The 25,845-nt window shown below is 42.8% G+C and overlaps 1 protein-coding gene across 18 annotated transcripts in view; it reads left to right on the plus strand.

Moving 5' to 3' along the window:
* The window catches only part of TICRR (TOPBP1 interacting checkpoint and replication regulator), a 144,885-nt gene that overhangs the window by 103,800 nt on the left and 15,240 nt on the right, over positions 1 to 25,845 (plus strand). For 17 of the 18 annotated variants that reach the window (XM_019640074.1, XM_019640081.1, XM_019640080.1 and 14 more), the window contains 16 exons: positions 2 to 1,121; positions 3,493 to 4,659; positions 8,363 to 8,642; positions 9,575 to 9,813; positions 11,734 to 11,968; positions 12,902 to 13,028; positions 14,687 to 14,826; positions 15,561 to 15,779; positions 18,736 to 18,887; positions 19,841 to 19,941; positions 20,316 to 20,409; positions 20,503 to 20,582; positions 20,954 to 21,178; positions 21,627 to 21,723; positions 23,651 to 23,708; positions 25,210 to 25,353. In XM_019640074.1, the coding sequence (XP_019495619.1) occupies positions 3,997 to 4,659; positions 8,363 to 8,642; positions 9,575 to 9,813; positions 11,734 to 11,968; positions 12,902 to 13,028; positions 14,687 to 14,826; positions 15,561 to 15,779; positions 18,736 to 18,887; positions 19,841 to 19,941; positions 20,316 to 20,409; positions 20,503 to 20,582; positions 20,954 to 21,178; positions 21,627 to 21,723; positions 23,651 to 23,708; positions 25,210 to 25,353 (2,854 nt within the window). In that variant the 5' untranslated portion in view covers positions 2 to 1,121; positions 3,493 to 3,996. The remainder of the gene's footprint in view (position 1; positions 1,122 to 3,492; positions 4,660 to 8,362; positions 8,643 to 9,574; positions 9,814 to 11,733; positions 11,969 to 12,901; positions 13,029 to 14,686; positions 14,827 to 15,560; positions 15,780 to 18,735; positions 18,888 to 19,840; positions 19,942 to 20,315; positions 20,410 to 20,502; positions 20,583 to 20,953; positions 21,179 to 21,626; positions 21,724 to 23,650; positions 23,709 to 25,209; positions 25,354 to 25,845) is intronic. The other variant, XM_019640078.1, reaches the window with a different exon arrangement.

The raw sequence follows: 25,845 nt of genomic DNA on the forward strand, positions 1-25,845 counted from the left end.
GGGCTGGCTTCGTGGATGTGGGACCATCAGGTGTAGGAGGGGCCTGCGTTCCGCTGTTGCTGTTTTGACATTTACAAATTTTTTAACAACTTTCTCACTTTGCACTGGATCCTGCAAGTTATGTGGCTGGTCCTGGCCCTAAACCACACAGCCCTTACGAGCAGAGTAGGTTATCACCTCACTAAAGGAAGATGGGGTACATAGTCAGGGCTGGGAGGCTTGTGGGCGTGGGGCCCGGCCCTCCATTGCCCAAGGAAGTTCCCTTTGCTCCATCGCCGTCACCGGGAGGAGACCGTCCTCGCGTCCCATGGGAGAAGCAGTGGCGCTTAGCGCTCCCTCTTGCTGGCTGTGAGAGGCCCTCTAGGCCTGTTTCCTCGTCTGTAAAAGGGAGGATATCATACCTGCTTTGCAGAGTTACTGTGAGGAGCGCCCAGAATTGTGACTGTCCCCCCAGGTGCTGGAAATAAGCGGCTTCTCCCCCTTTATTGGGGAGAAGGGGAAGCATCCTCCCCAAAAAGAATGGGAGCCGTGTGCCCCAAATGCAGCCTTGTCAGCCACCTCAAGGTCTTTTTTTCTCCCTGGGAGGTCCAACTATAAAAAGTTCCCGGACTTCTGCTTGTCTCACACATACTAAGGACAAGCCCTTCTGGGAAGGTTTCATTGTGGCGTGGGACACGCAGGCTTCAGAGCCCTTTAGTGCCGGGTGGCTGCTACTGCCCTCTGGTGGTGATATATCTGTAGCTGCACAAATTCCTAAAATCCTTCTGGGAAAGAGGTGCTTGAGAACATACTACAATTCAATTAAAAAAATAATTTATTGCTACTCTGGTAGGCCCTAAGGATACAGAGGCAGGTCAAACACAGTTCCCGCCCTCTGGGAACTCACAGTGTAAAAAATGAAGCAAACTCGTAAAGAGAGAGCTTGAATATCACACAATGTACTCAGTTATAATAAAAAACAATGACTCGGACTTCCGATTCCAGACAAAATGGAGTGGATGCATTTATTCCTACTCTTCCTGCTGAGTTAAAGCTACGAACACCTGGACATTAAGACTCTGAAAGGTTGAGAGAAGAGGCAGACTGGCTTGGGAATCTTGAGACGCAGGAAACCAATGGCAGTGAGTTCCCTGAAGTTGTTTTTTTGTTTTTCTTTTATATCCCGGCTGGATACTGGAGAAGCTGGCAACCTAACACACCAGTAGATTCAGGGAAGAAAAAAAAAAAGTCTACCAGAAAAGTATGCTCTGTCTAGTCAAAAGACCAGGAAAGGCGCCGACTAGCAAGACAGGAAACTTTTAGACAATAATCACTCCAGTCTAGCCACATTCCAGAGAAAAACTACGGCCCACCGCCCCACTCCCCTCCATTTTCCATGTATCACTAATGCCCACTGTGTCTCATTTCGTTTACCTGCCTGGGCAGGTAAAGTGTCCCCTGGGCCTTCCTGTTCTTTGACTCTCAGGGGACACGGAGTCGGCCCTTCCATGTGTCGGATTTTCCATCCATGATAAAACGCTTTTCTATACTCTCGCCCTTCCCAGTCTGGTGTGAGGGGACATATCTGGCCACCCTAACTCACTGTGACTGTTTCTTTTTGGATGGCTTCCCCTTTGGGCAATACCAAACATTCAGTTTAGCACTGAACTAGTCTCTAATGCATTCTGGGTATTGTTACTTTTAATTCTTTCTAGGGGCACATGTTAAGGTTTATTTTTCCTTTACACATCCCTCACGGCCATTAACAGTAGGCAGATAAGGCCATTGCTTTTCATTAACGAAAAGGGTAGAAGAGAGGGAGGAAAAGGGAAACAAATATTTAACCAACAACCTTTAGGGGAGATTGTAGATCTGGCGACAGAGAAGAAATGGAGACGATATAGCCAGATCTTGGTTCTTGTTTCAAACAAAGCCTTGACCAGTCGACTGTACCCTTTAAAATGTTCGGAGCCTAGCCTGATAAAGCTTTTTCTTTTCAATCTAGGTTGCAAGCACTGTGCCCTGGAAACCTGCTTTTTGGAATGTGAATTTGATTTCATTCATTGTTTTGCTCTGTATGAAATCAGCTTCCTCTATTCATAAAATAATGAGTTTAATAAGAATTTTTAGGAAGTGAGCTGGGAGAATAAGGGGTCAAATTCCAGTCTCGGGGCCTTTTCACTTGCTGTTCCCTCCTCCTGGAACCCTCTTTGCCCAGAAATCCACAGGGCTCGCTTCCTTGTGACCAAGTGCCTTTATTGAAATGTCACCTTAGTGTGGCTTCCCTGGCTATCCTATATGAAATTGCATGCTCCTACCCACTCCTTATCCCCTTTTTCTGCTTAAAGTTTCTCCAAAGCCCTCATCCCCACCTAACATATTACATATTTTACTTATTTATTTTTATTGCTTGGCTCCCCTACTGAAATGTAAGCTCCGTGAGGGGGCGGGTTAATTATTTTGTTCCCTGCAATGATTGTTTGTTGAATGAATGATGAACAACACAACAGGTGTGGATTTTTTTCTTTTTTTAGCAAGCGCCTGACACCTTAAGACTAATTTGTTGCTCTAAAATGACAGTGGATCGGTCAGGGAATGTTAATTTAGTTTTTTCATTTACTTATTTTATTCTCCACATCCAGCAGTCTCCTCTCGCTGCTATGCTGGATCTGCTTGGTGGTTGACTTGATCTCCGACCAGTCCCACTTGGTAGTCTAGCAGTGTGTCCTTTATGGTGCTGTGCATATGGGTGGCCCTGGGTACCCAGTCAGGCAGGAGGACATGATTTAAACAATCTAAAAATTATCAGTGATGGTCTCTCTTAAAACAATTGGCTCAGCAGAGAAGCTCAGATCGGACGGAAGTTTAAAGGCGGCCAGTCCTAGCTAGAGTTTAAATTCTCTGCTGTTACGACCAGTAATAGGAACAGCTCCCATCTAGAGTCACAACCTTCTCTACAATTAAGGATTCTTTTATTTGCAGTAAGAAGATTCTTTTTATTCATTGAGGATATTTCCCCCGACTGTAAAAGTAATATAGAAATACAGAATTGTAGAAAATTTAGAAAATTCAGAAAAGTGTAAATAAAAAATTTTAAATCATCGTAATCTCATCACCCAGAGACAATCGCACACAACTTTTGGTGTACAGCATTCTTAGTTTAAAAATATACATGTAGATAGAAAATTTAGGGATTTCACTGTATGTGTTTTGCAGTCTTTTTTTTAATCTAACATTATGTATAAAAATATTATTTTAAAAAGGTTCACGATGTACCTTCCCCTTGAGGATGTGCCATACCTTATAATCATTTCCATTCCAGCTGTTTCCAGTTTTTCTCAAGTTAAATAAATTCTATGATGTATATACATCTTTTATTTGGATCTGATTACTTTCTTCAGAGAGACTCCTAGAAGTTACTGACTGGGGCAAAGGGAGTGCACTTTTAGTTTTTAATAACTTTTTCTTAAACTACAGAAAATTAAAATCTTCATGTCGGATTCTTCTCCATAGAAAGTCTACGGTGGCTTCAAATCCGTTGGCTTCAAACCACTCCAAATTCCCTTCCGGTGTTGTTTCAAGGACTTAGTAAACGACCCAAACCTGCGCACAACCACCCAAACGCAGGCCTCCTACCCCAAAGGCAAACTTAAAGGACCCGGGCCCCTAGCACCACCTCTTTAAATTTTAAAACGAAGGCCTAGGCCAATGAATGTTAAGTTTCTGACGGAACACAGCGCCCCGCCCACAGTCCCTCCCTCCACTAATCAAACAGAGGCTGTCCTCCAAAGCCCTACCAATCAGCGCCAGGGAAGGACGTCGCTCACGTAACTTACGTAAGGCAAGCGGCCAATAGGAGTTGAACTTGAGAGCTGGCTGCGCCAATGGTGGTATTTCTTGGAGAGCGCGGGAGCCTTTTGACCAGGACCCCTGGGAGAAGCGAATGGCGGAGGTTCCCTGAGGCGGGGGTCGCGGTGAGAACCCCCGCCGGAGCTCTGGGGCGGCGGCGTGGCTGACATGGCCTGTTGTCGCAACGTGATGCTGCTGCTGGACACCGCGGGCGGCGCCGCTGGTCAGAGCCCGGTCCGGCGGGCCGCCCTGCGCCTCCTCATCTACCTGAGCTGCCGATTCGGCCTGGCCAGGGTCCGCTGGGCTTTCCGGTTCTTTGACTCTCAGGGGGCGCGGGGCCGGCCCTCCCGCGTGTCCGACTTCCGCGAGCTGGGGGCCCGCTCCTGGGAGGACTTCGAGGAGGAGCTGGAGGCCAGGCTCGGGGATGGCGCCCCCGGCGCCCACCTGCCGGGCCCGGCGCCCAGGGCCACCCACACGCACGGCGCCCTGATGGAGACGCTGCTCGATTACCAGTGGGACCGGCCGGAGATCACGTCGCCCACCAAGCCAATCCTGCGCAGCAGCGGGAGGAGGCTGGTGGACGTGGAGGGCGAGGCCAAGGAGGCCGAGACGGCGCTGGGGGGCTTTGGCAACGCCGTCTTCCTGCTGGCCCCCTGTCCGCATTCGCAGAGGGAGCTGCTGCAGTTCGTATCTGGCTGTGAGACCCAGGCCCAGCGCCTGCCGCCCACGCCTAAGCAGCTGATGGAGAAGGTGTTGCCCAAGAGGGTCCAGGAAGTCATGGGCGCCCGAAAAATCACCTTGTACTGGGTGGATACCACCGAGAGGTCGAAGGTAAGGTTCTAGAGAACTCGGGGTTTAGTGCGCGGTGCGTCCCCGGTTAACCAGAACGTAGCAGCCAACAGACCCACAATGAGGCTTACCATGTCCCTTCCGAAGGAAGGTCCTGTGGTCCCAGACTCACAGGGACAGCGTAAACAATGAAGTAGGTCCTCGGTACCTACGAAGTCCCAGCGCTCACGGTCCTTCACAACTTGGGGGCCTTCTCTGCCTTTCCGGAATGTATTTGTCCTACACACGACCCCTATTCCAGCACCTTCTAGGTGGTCACCAGGTCTGACTGCTGGTTTTGTCCTAGTCACCTGGAGTGCCAGCGCTCGCTCGTCCGTGCTGGTGTGTGAACCTCACTCATAGTCTTCGGGGCCTTGCCCGAATGGAAGTTATTCAATCTCAGCTTCTGAGTGTCTAGACACGTTTGTGACTTAACCCTTTTTCATCCTATGTTGCAGTTGTGCAGTCCCCTCACCTTCCCTCTGGTCTGAGAATACCTTAACAAAGGCAGACACACATCTGTGTCTCCCCTGCAGATGTGGATTGAATAGTGTAGGTGTTCAGTAGGTATTCGTTGACCAAATGAATTCTTACGCACTTACGGTTCTAAATGGCTCGTTTGGATTTCTGCTGAGGCACTGCGCCCCCCCCCCCCCCCCCCACTCCAGTGAAGTGCTGTGAGATACAGTGTATGTAATTTTTTACCTTCACCATTTTCTTCCTGTCACTTCATTTAGTCAATAAGTATTCATTGAGAAACCACTACACTGAGTACCTACTGCACCGTTTTTTAGCTGCTGGGGACAAACGAGGTGGTCAGCCCGAGTGCATGTTACCTTCTGGGGGAAGACGTATTAAATAGTTAAGACTGACAGATTCAGCAGATAAGCAAGTAGGTGATAGGATTGCAAACAATGCTCTGAGAAAAACAAAGCTGGGTAAAGGGCTGGGGTGTGTGGACGTTGTATAGGGTGGCAGTCGGGGAAGGCCCCTTTGACCAGAAAATTGAATGGTGAAGGAGGAGGAATTTGAAGGTCGGGAAAGAACATTCCAGGCAAAGAGAAGATCTGGTGTCAAGATTTGAGAGAGAAATGAGCTTTGTTTGTTTCAGAAACAAAAAGGCAAAGGAATGAGAGGGGAGACGAAGTCAGAAAGTAGGAGAGGGCTCGAATACTGACGAGAAATAAGTCTTAGCAGGTGGGACTTGGAGATTTCTTTTTCTGGCTTTCTTTTCGGAATAGCTTTCAAAATAAACTAGGTTGACAGGATTTTTTTTTTTTTTTAAGATCCCTTCCAGGTCTGACCTTCCACCTTCTGAGGGGATGGGTCTTCTCTGAGGCTTCTCACATCTGTTAAGTTGTTTTCCCCTAAGAAAATGTCCATCAGATAAGCTTTTCTGGAATTTTTCTTTTTTGGTAAAGACCTGTCTTTTCCTGTTCAAAAGCCTCTGGCTGGCCACACTGTGGAGGCCAAAGGGAAGCTTAGGCTTTGTCCTTGGGGAGCTCTCTCTGCAGGGGTAGAGAGAGGGGAAGGAGAAAAAACCCACGACCTGCTGTGCTGAGCCCAGCCTGGGCAGTAGGACTGGTAGCACACAACCTGGACTGACACAGATTTGGGGGAAGGAATCAAAATTCACAAAATTCTTGCAAAGATAGAGGCTACAAGGGAGCATAGGAGACCCCTGGGACATTTTCAACTTTATGCCTGACTTATTCACTACATATTTATCACATACCCGTTAGGGGTACCATTGGTGAGTCAGACAGATACGGTCCCTGCTTTTCTTGGAGCTTATATCTTGGATATTTATAAATCCCCAAATTTGAAAAATGTAACCATACTTTATATACTGTTTGTGGGGGTTTTGGCACATGCATATATATTTTTTTAATCAAAAGTTAATGTCCTGTCAACTCTTATCAAAGTTTAACTTTTCATTTAATAAGCAGCTTTTTTTTCCCCTGGCGGATCCTCTGGCTGAAACAATTTCAGCGAATTTTTTTGTTTCCCTTTGGCAGAAAATCCTATGCCCCCTTTGAACTTGACTCTAATGGAAAGTTTGGCGATGACCTAGAAGACCTCACATTCACATAGCAAGCTATAGACTACAGTTGTTAACTCTCCCGTGGGGTAGGCAGCCCCGCGTGATGATCATTTTCTAGGGTAGATGCTCCTCCTCCGTGTTCCCGAAGTGCCTATACGTCATCATGTTGTATGGTGATGCTGAGTCAAATAGTCCACGTTACTGCTGTGTTACTCACTTCCCCGACTTGAAGACTCTAGAAGGCAGGGATTGCGTCTGGCCAGTTAATGGCGCACAAAGATTGCTCAGTACAAGTTTGTCGGCTGTGTGTGAAGGAGTAAGGAATGGCATTTACAGAGAAAGCAGGATTTACGCTAGATGAAAGGACTGTAATTAACATCCAATTGGTAAAGAAGGAAGGGGAAGAAGGTTTAGGAAGCAGAATCAGCAAAACCATGGACGCATTATAAAATATGGCGTGTTCAGGAAACAGCAGACCGTTTGATGTGCCTGGAAGGTAGGGATGCATGCTGGAACGCTATTGTGTGTGGAAAGGTTGTGGAGGAAAGATGGGAGGCGGGGCAGGGCACAGACTTGACAGGCCGCAGTAATGTGACCGGGAATGACGTTGTACCACGGCCCTTTGTCTTCTGGAAGGAAAGAATTCAGTCAGGAGACCAGAGTTTGTGTAGCATAGAATCACAAGTTTACTAGTCAAAGCAAGTACACTCTGAGACATGCAATGGGCTGTTCCAACAGAGGGAAGCAGCCCCGCCTTACGTTGTGTGTGAGTTTTAATTTCTGTGGGTTGAAGTGCCCCCCACCCCAGTACCTCTCATTCTCCCTGCTGGCATGCCACATACTCCCTTCTTGCCCCCCAAGTTGTCTAAGCTCATTACAATGGCCCTGAGAAGCAGGGTGTACATTTTGGTAAGCAGGATGGTGTCTCTCCCTCTCGAGCTTCTGACAACACATCCCTTTGATTTAGGGGCATGTGTGAGCCTGGAGTCCTGCTGGACCTCGGTGCCCTGAGTGAGAGCAGCTGTAAGAGGTCTTGACCTAAGTAGGAGCTGCAGCCAGGGGCTTTGTAACAAGGGCTGGGTCTCCTTCTCCTGCTCATTTCTATCTGTCTGCCTACCCTCTCGTAAGCGTCCACGCGAGAGGTGATGAGGGCTTCAGTGAAAGCAGTGAAGGTAGAACTGAGGAGACCTGTTTGGTCCCTACATGGTCCTGTGGGGTGGACGAGTCAGTGACATTCACCCTCCAGGGAGAATGCTCCTGCCTCACTCCCATGATTCCCGGCCGTTGTTGTGTAGGACAGAATTCTTTTTATTCATGTATCATGGCTTTGTATTCCTTCTGACTCTTTTAACATTTTAACGTTTTATGATTCATCCCCAGTGATTTACATCACTTCTGTTCCTTGCCAGGAAATAGAATGGAAGTGCTATTTTCACTAAATGGACACTTTTCTTGAAGGCATATCGTGTAGCAGTTATACGCTTGGGCTGTTCAGTAACGGGACGCTGGCCACTATTTGTGTTGGGTTCAACAAATACGTTAATTGCATCATTTGATCCTTCAGTGCAGACACCAACTTTACTTTCTCCCAATTTCCGTTATAGCTTTATTTCTGAATGCCCAATTTACAATGACCTGAGGTTCTTCCTAATTCTCCTTTAGGTGTGGGACTCCCCAGACCACCGTGGGTACTGGACAGTACGTGAACTGCTCCACCGCGTAGGAGGCACCATCTTACCAGCTGACACTTTCAGCCAGCATTGTGCCAAAGCTGGGGGAGCACCGTTTAGCAGTGAAACAAAGCTGTCACGTGAACCTCACCTTGCTTCGTGGATTTCCACTCTGCCAACCGATTCCACTTTAAACTGTTTGCTTTATAATTCTCCTGAGTATGAAGGCTCATTTCCACGGATGGAAGGAACGTTATTTCTCCCTGTGGAAAGTAAGCAAATAATAGTTTGGGGTTTTTGTTTGTTTGTTTTTCTTTTTAGTTTCAGTTGCATTCATTTCTTCAAGCCAGGGCCCATGCTTTCAATTTCTTTAGACTTTCCAGCAGCCTACGCGCTCAATTAATACTTGTAATTAAAAGACGTCAGCAAAATCCGAGGTCCCACAGGAAAGGACTAAACTGCCAGCCCATGCATAGAAAGAACAAGGGAATGATTTTGAAGTTTCCCAGCTTTTTACAAAGAAAAATACCTAATATTGTCCAAGTGCCCGAGCAAATGGGTGGTAAGATTTCATTAACTCGTAGAAGAGACTGATAAATTGAAGGCCATAGAGGGACTACGATTGATAACAAATTATAGTCAAAAGAAGCTGAAAAGGGGGCTCATGACCAGGAAGAGCCAGCATGCTGGGATCTTCATAGATCTGCTTTACCATATTACTCACCATGTAGTGCATCTCATTTCTGATTTATTATGTATTCACACAGAACAAATACTCTACAGAGATGTACACATAACACTGTGTTATACATTATGCGCTGTGTAAGGAGATTTCCGGAGTCGTTTTGTTTAAGCAGTTTCGTCTTTAGAATTTAACTTCATACGATGTGTATTTTATGGGTTTAAGAAGCCGTGTCTTATATTTTGTAAGAAGTAACTATTGCTTGGATACTTGTTTCTAAGTCATAATTACAGAGAGGTTCAGACATCAGGTTGTGCCCTTGTAATTCCGTTCATATACAGCTTTTTCCATAGAAGGACATGAACTTGCCGTGATAGCCTGTTGGCAGTAGAATGAGGCTTGAAGCGTGAACTAAGTATCAATACCAGTACCTCAACTGACAATCTAATTTCTTTCTTCTTACTATTTAATCTATTTTTAGAAATGATTCAGTAGAATGTTAATATTCTGTGTTTCTAACAGGCAAAGAGACTCAAGAAACATGGGCCGTCACCCTAGTGCCCTTGACCATGCATCAGAGACATTTTCAGAAACCAGTCAGAATTTTTCTGAAAGGCACGGCCTCCCAATGGTCTCTCCCAATGAGCGGCACTGTGGGCACTCATAGCTGGCTGCTCCAAAGTCCAGACGAGACTGAATCAACTCAAAGGATGCTGTTTGAGCAGCTGGTAAACAGGCTGATTGCTGAAGAGTTACATCTGGTAGGTATCTTCCACATGCCCAATTATTCTTGTCCACTGACATGCTGGTAAAGTGAAATAAGTGTGTTTAGGAACTGCCAAGGATTCCCTACAGAATATATCTCAGTGAAACAGATGATGTATTTGCAAATAATGTCTATATTATCGCATCATGACAATGCTCATTAGTGAAGAAACGGTTTATAAAATTACGTGTACCGGGGTCTTTTCTGCCTCCACGTGGGCTGCCAGTAGGACCTCCGTGTAGGAGGTGTGCTTTCTGCACTGCGATGGTGGTCTTGCTGCTTTTTCTTTTCCTGAATAAACTGTTTCTTTCGTGTGTGTGTGTGTGTGTGTGTGGGAGGGGGGGGATTACGTGTACCGGGAATCCAGTTAGGTTAAATTATACACATGTAAGAAAAAGGCAGTGGGCAAAATGGAATGATTATATTAGGAGTGCTGAGGTGTTGGGACAGTAGGTGTCCCCCCGCCCCCCCCCCAAATCCATGAATCACTTTCCATGATTTCAGTTACCATGGTCAACTGCAGTCCAAAAATGTTAAATGGAAAATTCCAGAAATAAACAATTCATAAGTTTTAAATTGCGTGCTGTTCTGAGTAGCGAGATGAAACCTCGCAGTCCTGCCTGGGACGGGAATCACCCTCTGTCCAGCGTTTATACGCTGTGCACAGTCCCCGTCCCTTAGTCACTTAGTAGCCGTCTGGGTTGTCTGATCGACTGTCGAGGTATCGCAGTGCTTGTGTTCCAGTCACTCTGATTTTACTTAATCATGGCCCCAAAGCCCGGGAGTAGTGATTCTGGCAATTCAGGTATGCCAAAGGGGAGCCATAAAGTACTTTTTTGAAGTGAAAAGGTGAGTACAGTACATTAAGATATTTTGAGAGAGACCACATTCATATGAATTTTATTACAATATGTTGTTATAATTGTTCTCTTTTATTATTAGTTATTAATCTCGTGCTCATGTATAAATCACACTTTATTGTAGGGATGTATGGATCGGAAAAAGCATAGCATATGTAGGGGTTCAGTGCTTTGTGCGGTTTCAGGCATCCACTGGGGGTGTTGGAACATATCTTCCCCCATGGGTACGGAGGGAGCTCCTGTATGTATTTATCACTTTTATATGATAGATTTCACTTTTAAAAAGCCCTACATTAAAAATTAGATAGAATAGTGTCCAATAGTTAACACAAACTTAGAAATGCCTTCTGAAAAGGAATACATACCGCCTTGATTTGATAGAAAGGTGATGATTATTTTTAAGCTATCAGCAAATTCTTTACATTGTCTTTGTAACCTCAGAGGGCTTCTATCTTCCAGGTCCCATTGTGAGTCATTCTAGAGAAAAACTGGGTAGTCGAGTGAGCAGATGTTCTGAGAGTTAATGTGCTCTGATGGAAATCGCACTGGGGGGGGGGGTCAGGCGATCTGGACTAGGTCTGGGCTCTGCTGCCCTCCCCCCCCGCCCCATGTGATCTATCTAGTAAGTCCGTAGTGGTAGCATTGCCTCGTGGTTAAGCGCATGGGTTTAGAACGCATACGCACTTGGCCCCTGCCTCTTACTAACTGGGTGACCTCACACAGGTTGCTTATTCCTCAGCCTCAGTCCTCTATAAAATGGAGAGGAGTCATTTTTACCTCAGAGTGGTTGTGGGGGTTCAGTGAGTTATCATAAGCACATAGTGAGGGCTTAGTACATATTCCTGGTAACCTTAGGTTTTTATTTGTAAATCGAGGGATGGGGATTATAGGGTCAGCAAGTTCAATTGTTCAGAAGTTCAATCAAGCCCATCTTTTTCATAGTTTTTTATGTTAATCATCGGGGGAAGCTACCATTCTGTCTGGTCCTAAAAATCTGCATTTTTCCTCAATCGTATGTCAACAGTATCGTCAACTAACCTGAACTTCTTCTGTAGGTTGCCAGTGTGGACCCCGGTGAGGGCTGGCCCCCCATCACTGGAGTTATTTCCCCGCTCTCGGCCAGCGCTGCAGCCCTCACTGTGTTCTGCACCGAGGAAGCTGAATTTCAAAGACACTTTCTCCAAACAGCCGTGGCAGAGGACCCCCAGGATGCAGCTTGCCTGTTTTCCGATGTTTTGGATGTTGTACTGAATCACACTCACGATGTACTGGAAGATCCCGCTCCCGCAGGTAAGAGTCTGACTAACGTGCTCCAGGCCAGTGGTTCCCAGGCTTTCTTAGCATCAGAGCTGTTTTCCCTGTGCCCTTGGTAGGACCCCCTACCTGTTCTAAAGCAGATAAAAGCAAACCGTAGAGCTTCAGGCAATTTAAATCATCATTATGTATGGAAATCCTGAAGCACTTCTGAGGAGGCCAAAGGCTCTGTGAAACCGGTTTGAAATCCAAGGTATCGGATGAAAGCTGGTTCTTAATAAAAGGAATGTGAAACGTATTGGTTCTGTCTACCTTCCGTTTATTGCATTGTTACTAGTACACAAACCTTATTTATGCCCGGTAGATAAAAATCAAATCATTTTTGTATTCCTTCCATTCATTCATCTACTCAACAGGTTTATTGAGGGCCTGCTATATGTCAGGCACTGTTCTAGGAACTGGGACTATGTCACAGAACTAAATCCGTCTCTGCTCTCATGGAGTTTTCCAGCTAGTCAAGGGAGAGAAGACAGTACACTAAATAAGGAAATTATATATTATAGTGTATTTGAAAGAGATAAGTGCTATAGTAATAAAACAGGAAAAGAACGGAGGACACTGAGAGGTGGGAAGGTTGCAATTTTTGACAGGCCTTGTTGAAAAAGTGGTATTTGAGCAAAGGCTTGAAGGAAGCGGTAGGGAGAGAACATTCCTGAGAGGCAGCAGCAGGCGCCAAGGCTCTGGGACGTGTGTGCATTGGGTGCGATTGAGGAACTGCAAGGAAGACTACATCTTGAGTAGCATTTTTCCGAGAAACACAGGCGTGTGGAGTTGGCCTGGGTACAGGAATGTTGTTAACGCTGCTGCTTTGTGCATCCATGGGAAGAACGGTCAGGCCGCGGGACGACAGGGACGACTCGGCTCTGGTTGTCATGCCTCTTCCTGTCCCCTCTGCCCCTGTCTCTGTAGCCTCTCCAGTTCCAGAGTGGGCCCAGCGGGAGCTCAGCCGCGCGGCCCCCGTAAGTGCTGCCGTGGAGCAGTGGTTTCCACGCTCGAACCTCAGTGGCGCCAGTTCTGATCTGATGGAGTCATTCGGGTAAAACTTTTTCAATTTCTCTGGGTATTGGTAATGGAAATTAGCACTGATTTAATTTGAATTGTGTTTGTTGGTGGTGGTGTTTTGTAACAGACCACAGCTTATGAATCTAGTTCCATAATATTAAAAACGAATTATAAATAATGGAGAGTATTGTTTAATGGGTACAGACATTCAGTTTTTCAAAATGAAAAGTTCTGGAAATGGATGCAGGCGATAATTGTACAACATTATGAATATTCTTAATGCCACTGAACTATACACTTAAAAGTGGTGAAGATGATAAATTTATGTTACGTGTATTTTACCACATTTTTAAAAAATGGGAAAAAGTAACTACAAAAATACTACCATATTATGGATGTGAAAAAATATTTAGTGCTAAGTCTCTAAAAATGAAAAATAGCAAACTTGTGTAATGCAGCTAAATTTATACTGAAAGGGAAATTTATAGACTTACACTCTCTTTTAAAGAAGAAAAATTAAAAACCAGTTAGCTAAGGGTCCAACACAGAAATTAATACAAGAGAGTAAACCCAAAGAATAAAGAAGGAAAGCAATAATAAAGATAAAAACAAAAATGAATGAAATACGGAAAAAGAAAACAATAGAAATCGGCAGAAACAAAAGATGATTCTTTGAGAAACCACATAAAACAGAGTAATCAACAGCATGATTGAACAATTTTTTTTTTTAAGAAAAAGAAGACAAATACTATTAGAAATAGTATTTATAGAAATAGTTACAGCAGAAATTCAAAAGATCATTGGGGTACAGTTGAGGTTTATTTTTTCCACACAGAAACTCAGTTGTTATAGCACCTTTTTGTTCAAAGACAGCCTTTTTCTCATTGAATTACTATTTTGAAATCAGTTGACCACCTTTGTTCAGGTCTATTTCTGGATAGCATCTAGTCCATGAATTATTTAACACCACATTGTCTGGAGTATTGAAATGTGGTAGCCTAAGTCCTCTCAACTTAGCTCTTTTCTGTTGTTGCTCAGAATTGCTTTGGCTATTCGAGATCCTTTGCATGCCTGTGTAAATTTTAGAATCAGCCTGTAAATTTCTGCTAAAACAGCCTGCTAGGATTTTTGACTGAGTGCATGGAGCCTAAGGTCCATTTGGGAACAATGGACATCTTAATAATAATGAGTCTTCTGATTTGTGGACATGGTACATCCAGCTCAGAAGGGCTAAGAGTAAAACGCATGCACTTTCCCCTATGAGATGAAAATTTTCCATAAAGCTCTAGTGAGTAAGGCACTGTGGTCTTGGTGAACATTTCCAGTATACAGAAAAGTAGAGAAAGCATTATTAAATGATAAGTGTGTACCTCCCTCCAAGATTAAATACTTGCTAACAGTTTGCCATATCTGCTTCAGATCTTTTTTTAAATGAAGTTAAGCATTAGATACAGAGAAAGCCCCACTCACAGTCTGTTCCAATCTCTTCCCCCCAGAGGTATTCCTAGATTTTTGTGGGTCTTAGTTATAGGCATACATATGGATCAAAACCAACATAAATTGCAATTTCATGTTGTGAATTTTAAAAAATTATAGAATAGCATTCTTTCGCTGTTACTGTCTTTTTATCTTTAAAGCATTTTGGGAAGTCAGAATTTCCACTTTATACTAGACATCTTGACTTGTTCACAGGTTGCTACAGGCTGCCTCCTCTAATAAGGAAGAGTCTTCCAAGACTGAGAGTGAATTAACACACTGCCTCTCTGAGCTCTACCTGAGAAAGTCTCGTGAAGAACCAGCTGTGTCTAACCAGGAAGACAGCAAAAAGAAACGTATGCACATAGAAAGGATGTGTCTTGAGCGGTCGTTTTTGAGACTGTATGGTTTAAAAGATTGCCGTTCCCTAAAATGAGGTTGAAATGGCAACTGAATAAAGGAGGGCAAGTTCTTAAATTTCACATTTGAAAATCATTACATTAGTACAGTAGTGATTCTAATTTTGAGTTATATCAACTTTAAATACAACTGTGTGCTGCCTGCAAATATTTGTTCATCTGCTGCCTTACTAAGCCACCTCAGCGCGTAACAAAATTTACAAAATTCTTATGTTGTTGAACATTTAGATTACTTTTATCATTATAAATAATACCATAGTGTACATCATGCATATGGTTTGTCTAGTGGTTTCCTTAGCATAAGCTTCCAGGAAAAGTTACTGCATCAAAAAGTAAGAAAAGTAGCTCTTGGTACAGACCCCTAACTGTGACCACCATTGGGCGACACCAAAATGAGTCTGTTTGGCATTTCCCTGCTGTCAAAATCATCCAATCGCAGTGAGATGTTTAGAGCCAAACTTCAATTAAGAGAAGAGCTCTTCCTGCCCTGGGTTGTAGGTAGAAAGAAATACCTAATTCAGAACATTCTGAAGGGATTCCCCTCATCTCTGTCTTCCTTGACTGAACATTTAATCTGAATGAGAGTAGTTGGTTTGTGTTTTGTAACCGAAGTTGTTCTGGATTCCACGGGAGTCACAGTTCTGTCCATTTTCTTGTGTGACACTCCATAGGAGGTGTCCCTCGGACCCCCGTCAGGCAAAAGATGAACACCATGTGCCGTTCCTTAAAGATGCTCAATGTCGCCAGGCTGAACGTCAGGGCTCAGAAGTCACATCCAGATGGCAGTCCAGATGCCGCCGGGGAGAAGAGGACCCAAAGGACAGCCAGCGGAAGGACAGCGGATAAACTGGAAAACAGAGGACGAACTCTAAGAAGTGCTAAACCGAAAGGTAGTCAACTCCTCATTTCCGTGGCGTTTTGGTGTCTATATGTGTACTCTTTCATACCCTCATGTTTTTATCAAGTTTAATCAGATTCCCTCAATTCATGAACATTTATTGAATATCTTCTAAATGCCCACAGGGTGTCATGGGGAATACAAGCCATTCCTAAGAGAATGTCCTCCCCTTAGATTTTTGATCCAGCTACAAAGAACACTAATATATATATTAGCGCAGATATATATCGATATACATTATATATGTAGCGAGCTAATAAAACTAATACATAAGAGAGCCGAGCGTCTGCAACAGAAAATACGTGCTCGCTTGGGAAGTAAAGACAACAGGAGTTGAGGCAGGGACAGTCCATCCTGGGCTGGAACAGGCTGACGAGGCTTCTAAGGCCGCGGGAGCCCAGGTTCCACCCTGTGGGATGAGCGGGGCTGAGATGCAGGAAGGTGAAAGAAGAGAGCTGGACAGGGAGTGGCGGAAGCAGGTCACAAAGCGGGCTGTGGCTCGGCCACAGGGCGAGTGGCTACGGAACTTTCAGACTTGTGAATAACAGCCTCCTGAGTAATTTAGGGCTAGGTTGCGGAGGTCTTTCAGAGTTAGTCTAGTAGCTTTTATTTTCCATTTGTTCTCTTTACTTTCCTTTTCCTTCCTTCCTTCCTTCCTTCCTTCCTTCCTTCCTTCCTTCCTTCCTTCCTCCCTTCCTCCCTCTCCCCCTCTCCCCCTCCCCCCCCCTTCCTTTTTTTTTAAAGATAGGTTGGATTACAGCCTGTTTTTGATTCTCAGGGTACATTCTTAGCTCACACTGACAGAGCCAGTCCTGTGGGATGATTGTGACGTTAGCTTATGATCTTGGGGCAATAATGGAATGATGCCACCTTTGTCTTTTGAAAATTTTGGAATAAAAGCTTTTTGCTCCTTTAAAGACTTTTTCCCTGAGGAATGCTAGATCCATAGATGATCATCAGTTTGAGTAAGACAGACATCTTTAATCTTTAATGAGCTAGAAAGGTGGGGGATACATTCAAAGGAGAGTAAATTCAAGACAGTGTGGTATTAATACAATTTCTGCATTAGATTCTTTCCAGAAATGGACCTGAACATCAATGGTACATTGAGTTTTGACAGAGGTGCCTCAGTAACTAAATGGGAAAAGCATAATCTTTTCAACAAATGGTGTGAGAATAACTGGATATCTTTATGGAAATAATACCAACCGTGGGCCGGCCGAGTGGCTCAGTTGGTTAAGAGCTCGCTTGGGAGCACCAGCTCTGAGCAGCAGGGCTGCGGTTCAGATCCCACATGGCGCCAGTGACACTCACCCTCTACAGCTAAGATGATGAACAACAGCTCTACCTGGAGCTGGGCTGCTGTGAGTTGCCAGCGATGGCGTGGGCTGCAGCAGGGCTGCAGTGGGCTGCCATGAGCTACGTGAGTGGCTGGCAGCCGGGGAGAGCTGCAAATGAGCTGCCGTGAGCGGCCTACCGATCTGCCTCACCCGGGAAGAGGACAGTGATAATACCAACATGGGTCAGTGGAGCGACGTCCTCCACAACTAGACTGAAGAACAAAACAGCAATTTGTCTACCTCTGTTCCCTTCCCCGATTCCCCAATGCTGTTCCCCTCTAATTCCCCAGTAAAATCTTAAAAAAAAAAAAAATCAACCGCAACCTTACCCCTTTTAATAATATTTTGAATTTCTGCTCTATTTTTTTTTACTTTTAATATTGTTTGTTTTTGCCTTTTTCTTTTTTTAATTGCTCAGTCTTGCTATACATTTCTCTATTTTAAGAGTATAGAGAAAAAATTCTTTTCAAAGAATCATTTTGTTTCTGTTGATCTCTTGTGTTTTTTTGTTTTGTTTTGTTTTTTCTATTCATTTCTGTTCCTATCTTTATTATTGCCTTCTTTCTTTATTTTTTGAGTTTCTTCTTTTATTTCTTGTGTTGGACCCTTAGCTAGTTGGTTTTTATTTTTTCTTTAAAAGATCATTTAAGTCTGAATTTTCCTTTAAGTATAAATTGAACTGCTTTGTACAAGTTTGCTATACTCTTTTCATTGATATTTAGTTCTAAATATTTTCTGACATCCTAACATAAGGGAGTGTTTTATTTTTGTAATTAGCTTTTAATATTTTTTGACGGTGCACAGACAATGTATCCTGTAATATATTGATTCTTTAATATTCGCTGAAACTCTATGGCCTAATATATGATTAAGTGTCAATATTCCGTGTGTACTTGAAAATAATGTGTATTCTCTAATTCTTGGGTATTTAGTTCTATACATGTCCATTACATCGAGCTTATTAATGTTTTAATATTCAGCATTCTTAATAATTTTTTCTCCTTCTTTTGTCTACAACTGAGATAATTGTATTATATATAGTCTTCCGCCATGTAGATTTTTCAAAATGTTCTTCCAATTTTGCCAATTTTCGAATCATACATTTTGAGGCTTCCTTGTTAGGTTCATAGAGATTCAGAATTGTTTACATCTTTCCTTGTGATTATGTCTTTTGTAACAACTGTTTATTTATTCCTAATAACTTCATGCCCTAAAGTTTATTTTTCTTGGTATTAATATAGCTGTGCTAGCTTTCCTTTGTGAGTGTTGAGACCAGTCCTCACTTGTGCCAGGCTTGGGGCTGCTTGTACAGGGCATGCCGAGGCCAGCCACCGTTTGTTTGGGGTTTGTGAACCTTTGAGAGATTTTAGGAAAGTCCACAGCCTGAGCTGAGGCAGGCCCCTTATGTGGAAAGCCAACTTCATGGCATCTACTGTATAGCCTTAATTCGAGGACTCCTGGTCAGCTAGTCTTCAGGTGGTTCTCAATGATGCTTCTGTAATTGAAATGGAATTTTGATGTGGTCGTGGGAGGAGACGAACACAGCGTTTACCTACTCCACCATCTTGACCAGAAATCCTCAATTTGAGTCTTTTTATTTTTTAACAGCATTCAAAACTGAAGAGGCGCTGCTCTCTTACATACATGAAAGTTACCAAAAGACTGTGGCCACAGGAGAAACGGTGTTGCATGCGTGTGCTCAGAACATGATCTCAACCATTAAAGTATTCCTCAAGTCCAAAGGCACCAAGGAGTTAGAGGTAAGAGCCCGGATGCTGTTGTATGTCACACATGTAATTGTTGCTTGTTGGTGGGTTTGGTTCATAAGGTGATTATGCAGTACGCAACTCAAAAATGATAAGATGAGCCAGGAGGTGAGCGCAGTGCCAGATCTTGGAAGGTGAACATGGTGAACTCAGAAGGCAGAAGTCAAGGAGAGGGTCTAGGTGGGGAAATGATTTGTGCGTCTCCTCCAGTGAGAGCTCTGTCCTTATCTGAGCAGCGTTTTAGCTGCATGAATTAGGCCAGTGGTTCAGAACCCTGGCTGCCCTTTGGAGTCCCCGAGAACATTTTTAAATAGCTGATGCCTGGCTCCCCCCAGACCAAGTGGAACAGGTCTCTGGAGGTTGAGCCCTGGGCATCTGTACTATTACAAAGCTTCCGAATGGATTCTCATGCACAGGGAGTGTCACAAAGTTCAGTGCTAGACCACGTTACTACTTTCTTTCACGGTTAGTAAAGCTGGGCTCCTCTGAAGTGCGCAAGACAGTTGCTTACAGCCGTCGCAGGCAAGACATTATGACTCTTCCTTTAAGAACATTCCAGTCTGCAGGCTTGCTGTCTCCACTGCCCACTTGCTCTCAAATACAGTAATACCTTGGTTTGCAAGCATAATGTGTTCCAGAAACAAACAAGGCGTATTATAAGACATCGCTCGTTTACCATGTTAAAATGTATTAGAAATGTTTGCTTGTCTTGCAGAACGCTCACAAACCACGTTACTGGCAATCCAAGGTTTTACTGTACTTTTTTACCATGTTCTTTTTAAAGATATGAAAGATTATTCATTGCACTGTTTTTCATTCAAATGAAGGAAGGAGGAAATTTGTAAGGGAATGTACTTCCCTTCTTAGGGCTTTCGTCAGCTGTGAAGAAATTAGAAATAATGATAAGTAATGTCATATTCTCCTGTGTAATACTTCTGTGTTTTCAGATGAACTGCCTGAATCAAGTAAAAAATAACCTCTTAAAAACTTGCAAAAGTCTTAGACAGAATGCAGGAAAAAACCTGAATAAAGAAAACAAAGTCAGAGAGTAAGTAATTTCTCTTTTTTTTAACTATTACTCCAAAACAAAGCTCCACAATTTGCTTGTATCCATTTAAAATAGATTGCCAATTGCTTGACAAGGTTTTTGGAGCCTATTCTTTTTGATGCGCTAATACGTAGTTTGATCACCTAGTTACCTGCTAACCATATCATTATGTAGAGAAAGCATTGTTCCTTCTCCTTTTTGGTTGTTATTTATGTAAGTATTAGGTTGTCAGAAAAGTCATGATGTATTTTTGCAATGAAAACCATAGAAAAAATACGTCATGACTTTTCTGACAATCCAATAGATCTATGGTTAAGGAAGGAACTTTCAGTGGCATTCAAAGTAGATATAACCAAATATGTCTTTCTTTCAAGGTGCCAGCTTCAGGTGTTTCTTCGTTTGGAGATGAGTCTGCAGTGCCCTTTCATGCACGACAGCACAGATGACATGGAGCAGGTAGTCGAAGAGGTGAGGACATAGCGTAGTGCTGCCGGAATATGCCGTAGATGCTTTCAGTTTCCCTGCCAAAGGCATGTGGTAATTTTGTAAAATCTTGTTCAGGTTTCAGACTTGCTGCGCATGGTGTGTTTAACCGAGGATTCCGCATACCTAGCAAAGTTTCTGGAAGAAATTTTGGAATTGTAAGTGTGATGACCACTAACTGAACTTTTAAATTATTTCACCAAGAACTACATAATGGGGGTTGACCGGTTAGCTCAGTTGGTTAGAGTGTGGTGCTGATAACACCAGGGTTGTCGGTTCGATCCCGGCATGGGCCACTGTGAGCTACGCCCTCCCTAAAAGAGTCAACTATACCATTGTAGCACGAAAGCAATGTGTAACTAATGACCATGGCTGTTCCCCAATAAAATTTATTTTTTTTTAAAAAGAACTACATATGGTATTGTTTCAGGATTACGGAATTGTAAGGACTGTTTCTCATGCTGGGCGTGGGATTAGAGAGGGTGGATTGGTGACTGACTGTTCCATGTTTAACCATGCTGTTCCACAGGTATATTGACTCTCTCCCAAAGACACTCGGAAACCTTTACCACAGCCTAGGGTTTGAGATTCCTCAGAAGCTGGTTGGCGTCCTCCCTTCAGATTTTTTAAGTGACGATTCCATGACCCAGGAGAGCAAGTCACCGCTTCTTTCTGAGCCTCACCCATCAGTGTCGGATGCCACTGAGTCTGAGCAGCTGGAGGAGCTTCGTACCAGATCAGCTAAGAAGAGAAGGTGGGAGCTCTAGGAATCCAAGGAGATACTTCTGACAAAGGGCATGTTTAAACCAGAGTGCAATTGTCTTAGTTTGTAATTTATTGAAGTAATAGTTGCCCTATGCCTGAGTCACGATGCCAATTATTGGAGCTCCTGCTGTATGTTCCCTGGAGAATAGGAAGTGTCAGGAGCATGTGACACTCCTTGTACTACCCACGGAACACACAGTATTTATCATGGGGTCCTCCATGCCCTTCTAGACTGTCCACAGGGGGCCTCCAGGAACCAGGAGCCTTTTATGGTTTCCGCTTGCTTTTTAAATTTTCTGTGATGCTTTTCATTGTTCATAACTAGTTGAATGTATCGTCGTTACTTTCAACGCTTTATTTTACACTCTAGTTCTAGTCTAATTTAACTACTTGTAATCTCTGTCAAGTGTGTATTGAGTGTTTCTATTTTTTTAAAGGAAAAATGCATTAATAAGACATAAAAGCATTGCAGAGGTCTCGCAGAATCTGCGACAAATTGAAATTCCCAAAGTGGCAAAGAGAGCTACAAAAAACGTAAGTCATTTCCAAAAGACAAGAGATGGCACTACCACAGTTGTTCCTTCCCGCACAAGTCACATAATAAATAAGAATGAACGGCAGTGTCTCAACATCGAGGAAATCGACAATAGAGCACACAGAAATAAAATTAGATACTTTTATGAATGTGTATATGACTGTAACCCTAGGAATAAAGAAATAGAAATTTGTTGAAGATTAACCATTTTACCCCAAAGTGTGACAGTTAAAGGTAATATGCAACAAGCGCAAGTTAGGAATGAGTAAGTTGATTAAAAATCTGCAATGTAGTCAGGAAAGCTCATAAAATAGTAACTGGCAGAAGCGAAGAGCCCATTGAAAAATAATGTACAATCGTAACAGGATTTCCGCTGCATGCCGGAAAGTGCTTTTCAGTATGTATGTGTTATTTCAATAGCAAGTATTTTAAAAAGCGGGGTTGGGGGCTCTGTCATGAAGCCAGATGGTAATTGTTTTTGTGGCAGTGGATATAAGGATTTGAGGTTTTTGTTGCGCTAAGAAAGGGAGACGAAGAATGCGTTGAAACTTTGGAGCTGCCAGAATTATTGAGAAGAGTTAAAATTCTGTGAGAACTGGCTTTAGAAGCATTCATCATTACAGTAGTGGTTTGCTCTCTTTCTTGAGATTTATAGCTGTCCTTTGGAACCGGAGGCGGGTTCTTTTACAGAGTAAGTGGTGTTCGCTTTCTTAGGAGACCTTAATAAATGGGTAAGATGCAAATCTCATGTATCTTGGACTTCTGACTGGAGAGGGAGAAATCTGAAAGTGGACAGCCAAAGGGTGTCAGACCTCCTGTCTCACTAGACCATACGCTGATTTGCAGTCATTCGTCACTGTTATGATTAATGCTTCTAAAACTAGTTCTCAAAGAATTGAAACTTTCGTTTTAGGTTGGCCAAGAAAGTTTACTTCTTTAAAACTAGATTTACTGAGCTCAGGATTTGATTTTGGTTAATAAAGAACATCATTTCAGAAGTTTCTGCCCCTATATGGCAGTTCATTCATCAGCTATTACAATGACATAATTGAAAAATCAAACCAAGAAAATCTTTAAAAACAATTCTGTTGTTGAGATGTGTCTGGATTTTAGAGTCTCAAGTCCTCCACGATAATAGCAAGTAAGTAGCAATTTCATACAGAGAAGTTGCTAAGAGTATCGCCATCCTCTGAATAGTTTATATGGGTTTCCCTTAGTTTTTTTAGTTATAAAAGGTATACATAATCATCATTAAAAAGTTAAAATCATATGAAATTGAAAGTTAGAGTGTCCCTTCTCCATTAGTTCTGCAGAAGTAATCATTGATGATGGTTGTGTATATTCCCAGGCCCTTTTCTCTATATACCAATAGTACACACCAAAGGTTTATACATACATTATGCACATACATGCAGTTAAACGTTACAAAAGGTTAACCCACTATACTTCTCTCAATTTTTTATTTATTTATTTATTTATTTTTACATTTTCCCCATCATGGACCCCTTTCTGTTAGTATATATAGGTCTTGCTTCCTTCGCTATATTTCCTAATTAATTATTTTAATGTCTGCATTGGATGGATGAACCATAATTTGTTTCACTCTTTGTGGGAATTTAGGGTTCTGTTTTGTTTTGTTTTTGTGCAGCAATAAGCAAGAAGCTTATTAGTAAAAGAAAGTACACTCCAAGACGAGGTGGGATGAACCCAAGAGAGGGAAGAAACCTCTTAGGGTGTTTTTTATTTCTTATTATTACAGTGCAGCCTTCAGTGTTCTTGAAACATACCTGTACTTGTATGCATTTTACTGTTGTTTCTGTTATGGATTCTTCAGTGGAACTGCAAGGGTCAGGGTTTCATGTGGGGTTTTTAGTCTTTTGCTTTAAAGGAACGTCTGATTTCTTATTGGAGTTTCTCCCTTTTCAGGGGAACTCGCGCCCTACACTTCGGCAGCCTCCACTTCCGGTGAAAGATGCAGTGCAAGGTAGTTTGTTTTCTCGGTGTGCGTGTCTGTTGACTAGAACGACAAATAGATTTCGAGTGCATGAATTCAAGCAGCTGCACACAGTTATAAATTGTAGTTTTGTATGGTTGTTGGGTAATGCAGTACTATGTTCAAATATCATGTGCTAGGAGAACAAGATATTCACGTGGTCTCAAAATATTGCTTTCTACAAAATCTTTTTAACAAACACCATTATCACGAAAGCCCAAAAAAGGTGTGGGGGTGGTGTGGGGGGAAATGCAGTGAAACTGGTTTTGATAAAAGGAGTTTAAGTGTGGCAGGTAAATGTACCACATGATCCCTGCTCGGATCTTAAATTGAAGAAGGGAAAAGCTATAAAGGATATTGAGACAATAAGAGAAAATGAAAATGGCTAATGCTAGCTGACATGCCCTTGTTCTTAGGAGGTAGGTGCTACAGTAAAGGGAGCTGGGAGCGGTGGTATCTGCACTTGACTCTGCAGTGCTGAGGGGTGGGAAATTGCATGAGTGGAGAGAGAGAGGGTGGAGGGAGAAAACCAGTGTTGACAGCAGGTGAATTTTAAAGACGACTCTGTGCTTATTGTGTTCTTTGAAATTTTCTGTAGATAATAAACTTATCACAAACCCAGGACAAACAGAAAGTGACCAATAAGGTCATAAGTCAGTTTCACAGATAGCCTGAGGCAGGTAACAGGGACTCTTATGTGGAGACTGAGAAACATTTTTTGAAAATTGGTGTGTTATTGATGCTCTTAACATTAATGTTTATGTCACCGATGTGAAGACATAAAGTCTGCCCCCGGCGTGTGGATCCCACTTTATTTGGTTTTTATTTAAATGACTTGCTCTTAGAAGAATTTACCCTTGGTGAATTTTTGAGTAGCCCCCAGCAGGCCATCTTACGATGAAGGTGCTTCCTGTTAGCCTGTCAAGTATTTCTTGACCCCTCAGCTGTTTTTCCTAGCTTTGAGTCTAGATGGCCATAGCTCACAGCTCTGGAGCCAGGAAGAGAATTGAAAATAACCCAGAAAATTAGTAAAGTACTCATAAGAAGAATGAAATCTGAGAAACTGAAAAGAACAGTTTCTCTCTACGTGATGCTGAGCTGAATACAAAGCAGCAAAAAGGCCCAAAGTGCGAAAAAAACATCTTAACACTGGGATATATTACAAGGACCATGACCTATGTTAGCCAGCCTCATACTTAAGGATTATATCCATTTCACAATGAGTAAAGGTTCTAATTTAAGTGATGTGGGCCTTCCATGTACTCCTGAGAAATTGGGTTTAAATGAAATTTGTAAGCGTAAATAGTTTTAATGTACCACGTGAGTATAATATTTAAGGAGACCCTATTAGTAAGTGGCGATACAGTAGCCAGTCTGTAGGATAGTTACCTGAAGCAACTCCTCTGTTTTAAATATCTCCTTTTCCCAAATGTGGCATTTATTAGTGCTAATGTTTGGCTTGCTTTCTTTTTTATTTTTTTAATGCTTTCAGAAGTGACCAAAGTCCGAAGAAATCTATTCAACCAGGAAATTTCTCCTTCCAAGAGATCGGTAAAGCGGGGATTGCCCAGAAGCCACTCCATGCCAGCTGTGGAAGGTCTGGAGTATAAAGTTGACAACTTCCAGAGGACCAAAGGTACATTTCAGGGTAACCAAGAGAAAGGGGCTCCTGGAGCCAAGCCAGTCCCTAGACCCGCTTTATTGCAGAAGCTCGTTGATGTCATCTGTTTTCTCTCCTCTGTGTTTCCTTCAGTTAATTTTCCCTTTGGAGTCACCCTCTAAGTTTGGATGCAAAATTAACCCTTGTCTCCCTCAGCCCTCCCTTCCTAGTTACCCCTGCAGACAAGCATCTATGCTATAAAACCAGCTAAAAAGAAATGAAGGATCACAATAAAAAATTAAAATAAAAAAAGAATGTTTGTGACAACTGTGGGGAAAGAAAATCCTATTCTCTGAAAATAAAAAGTAAAAAATAACAAAAAGAAATGAAGGATAGCAATCAGTTTTCTAGTCTTTTTTCGTTTTGGGGTTGTTGTTTTTGCTTTCTTGTGCTTTTGAAATAATGGAGATATAATTCATGTACCATAAAGTAACTTTTACTTATATATATATATATATATATATATAT

This window comes from Hipposideros armiger, unplaced genomic scaffold, assembly GCF_001890085.2.
Source record: "Hipposideros armiger isolate ML-2016 unplaced genomic scaffold, ASM189008v1 scaffold_48, whole genome shotgun sequence".
Lineage (NCBI taxonomy): Eukaryota > Metazoa > Chordata > Mammalia > Chiroptera > Hipposideridae > Hipposideros > Hipposideros armiger.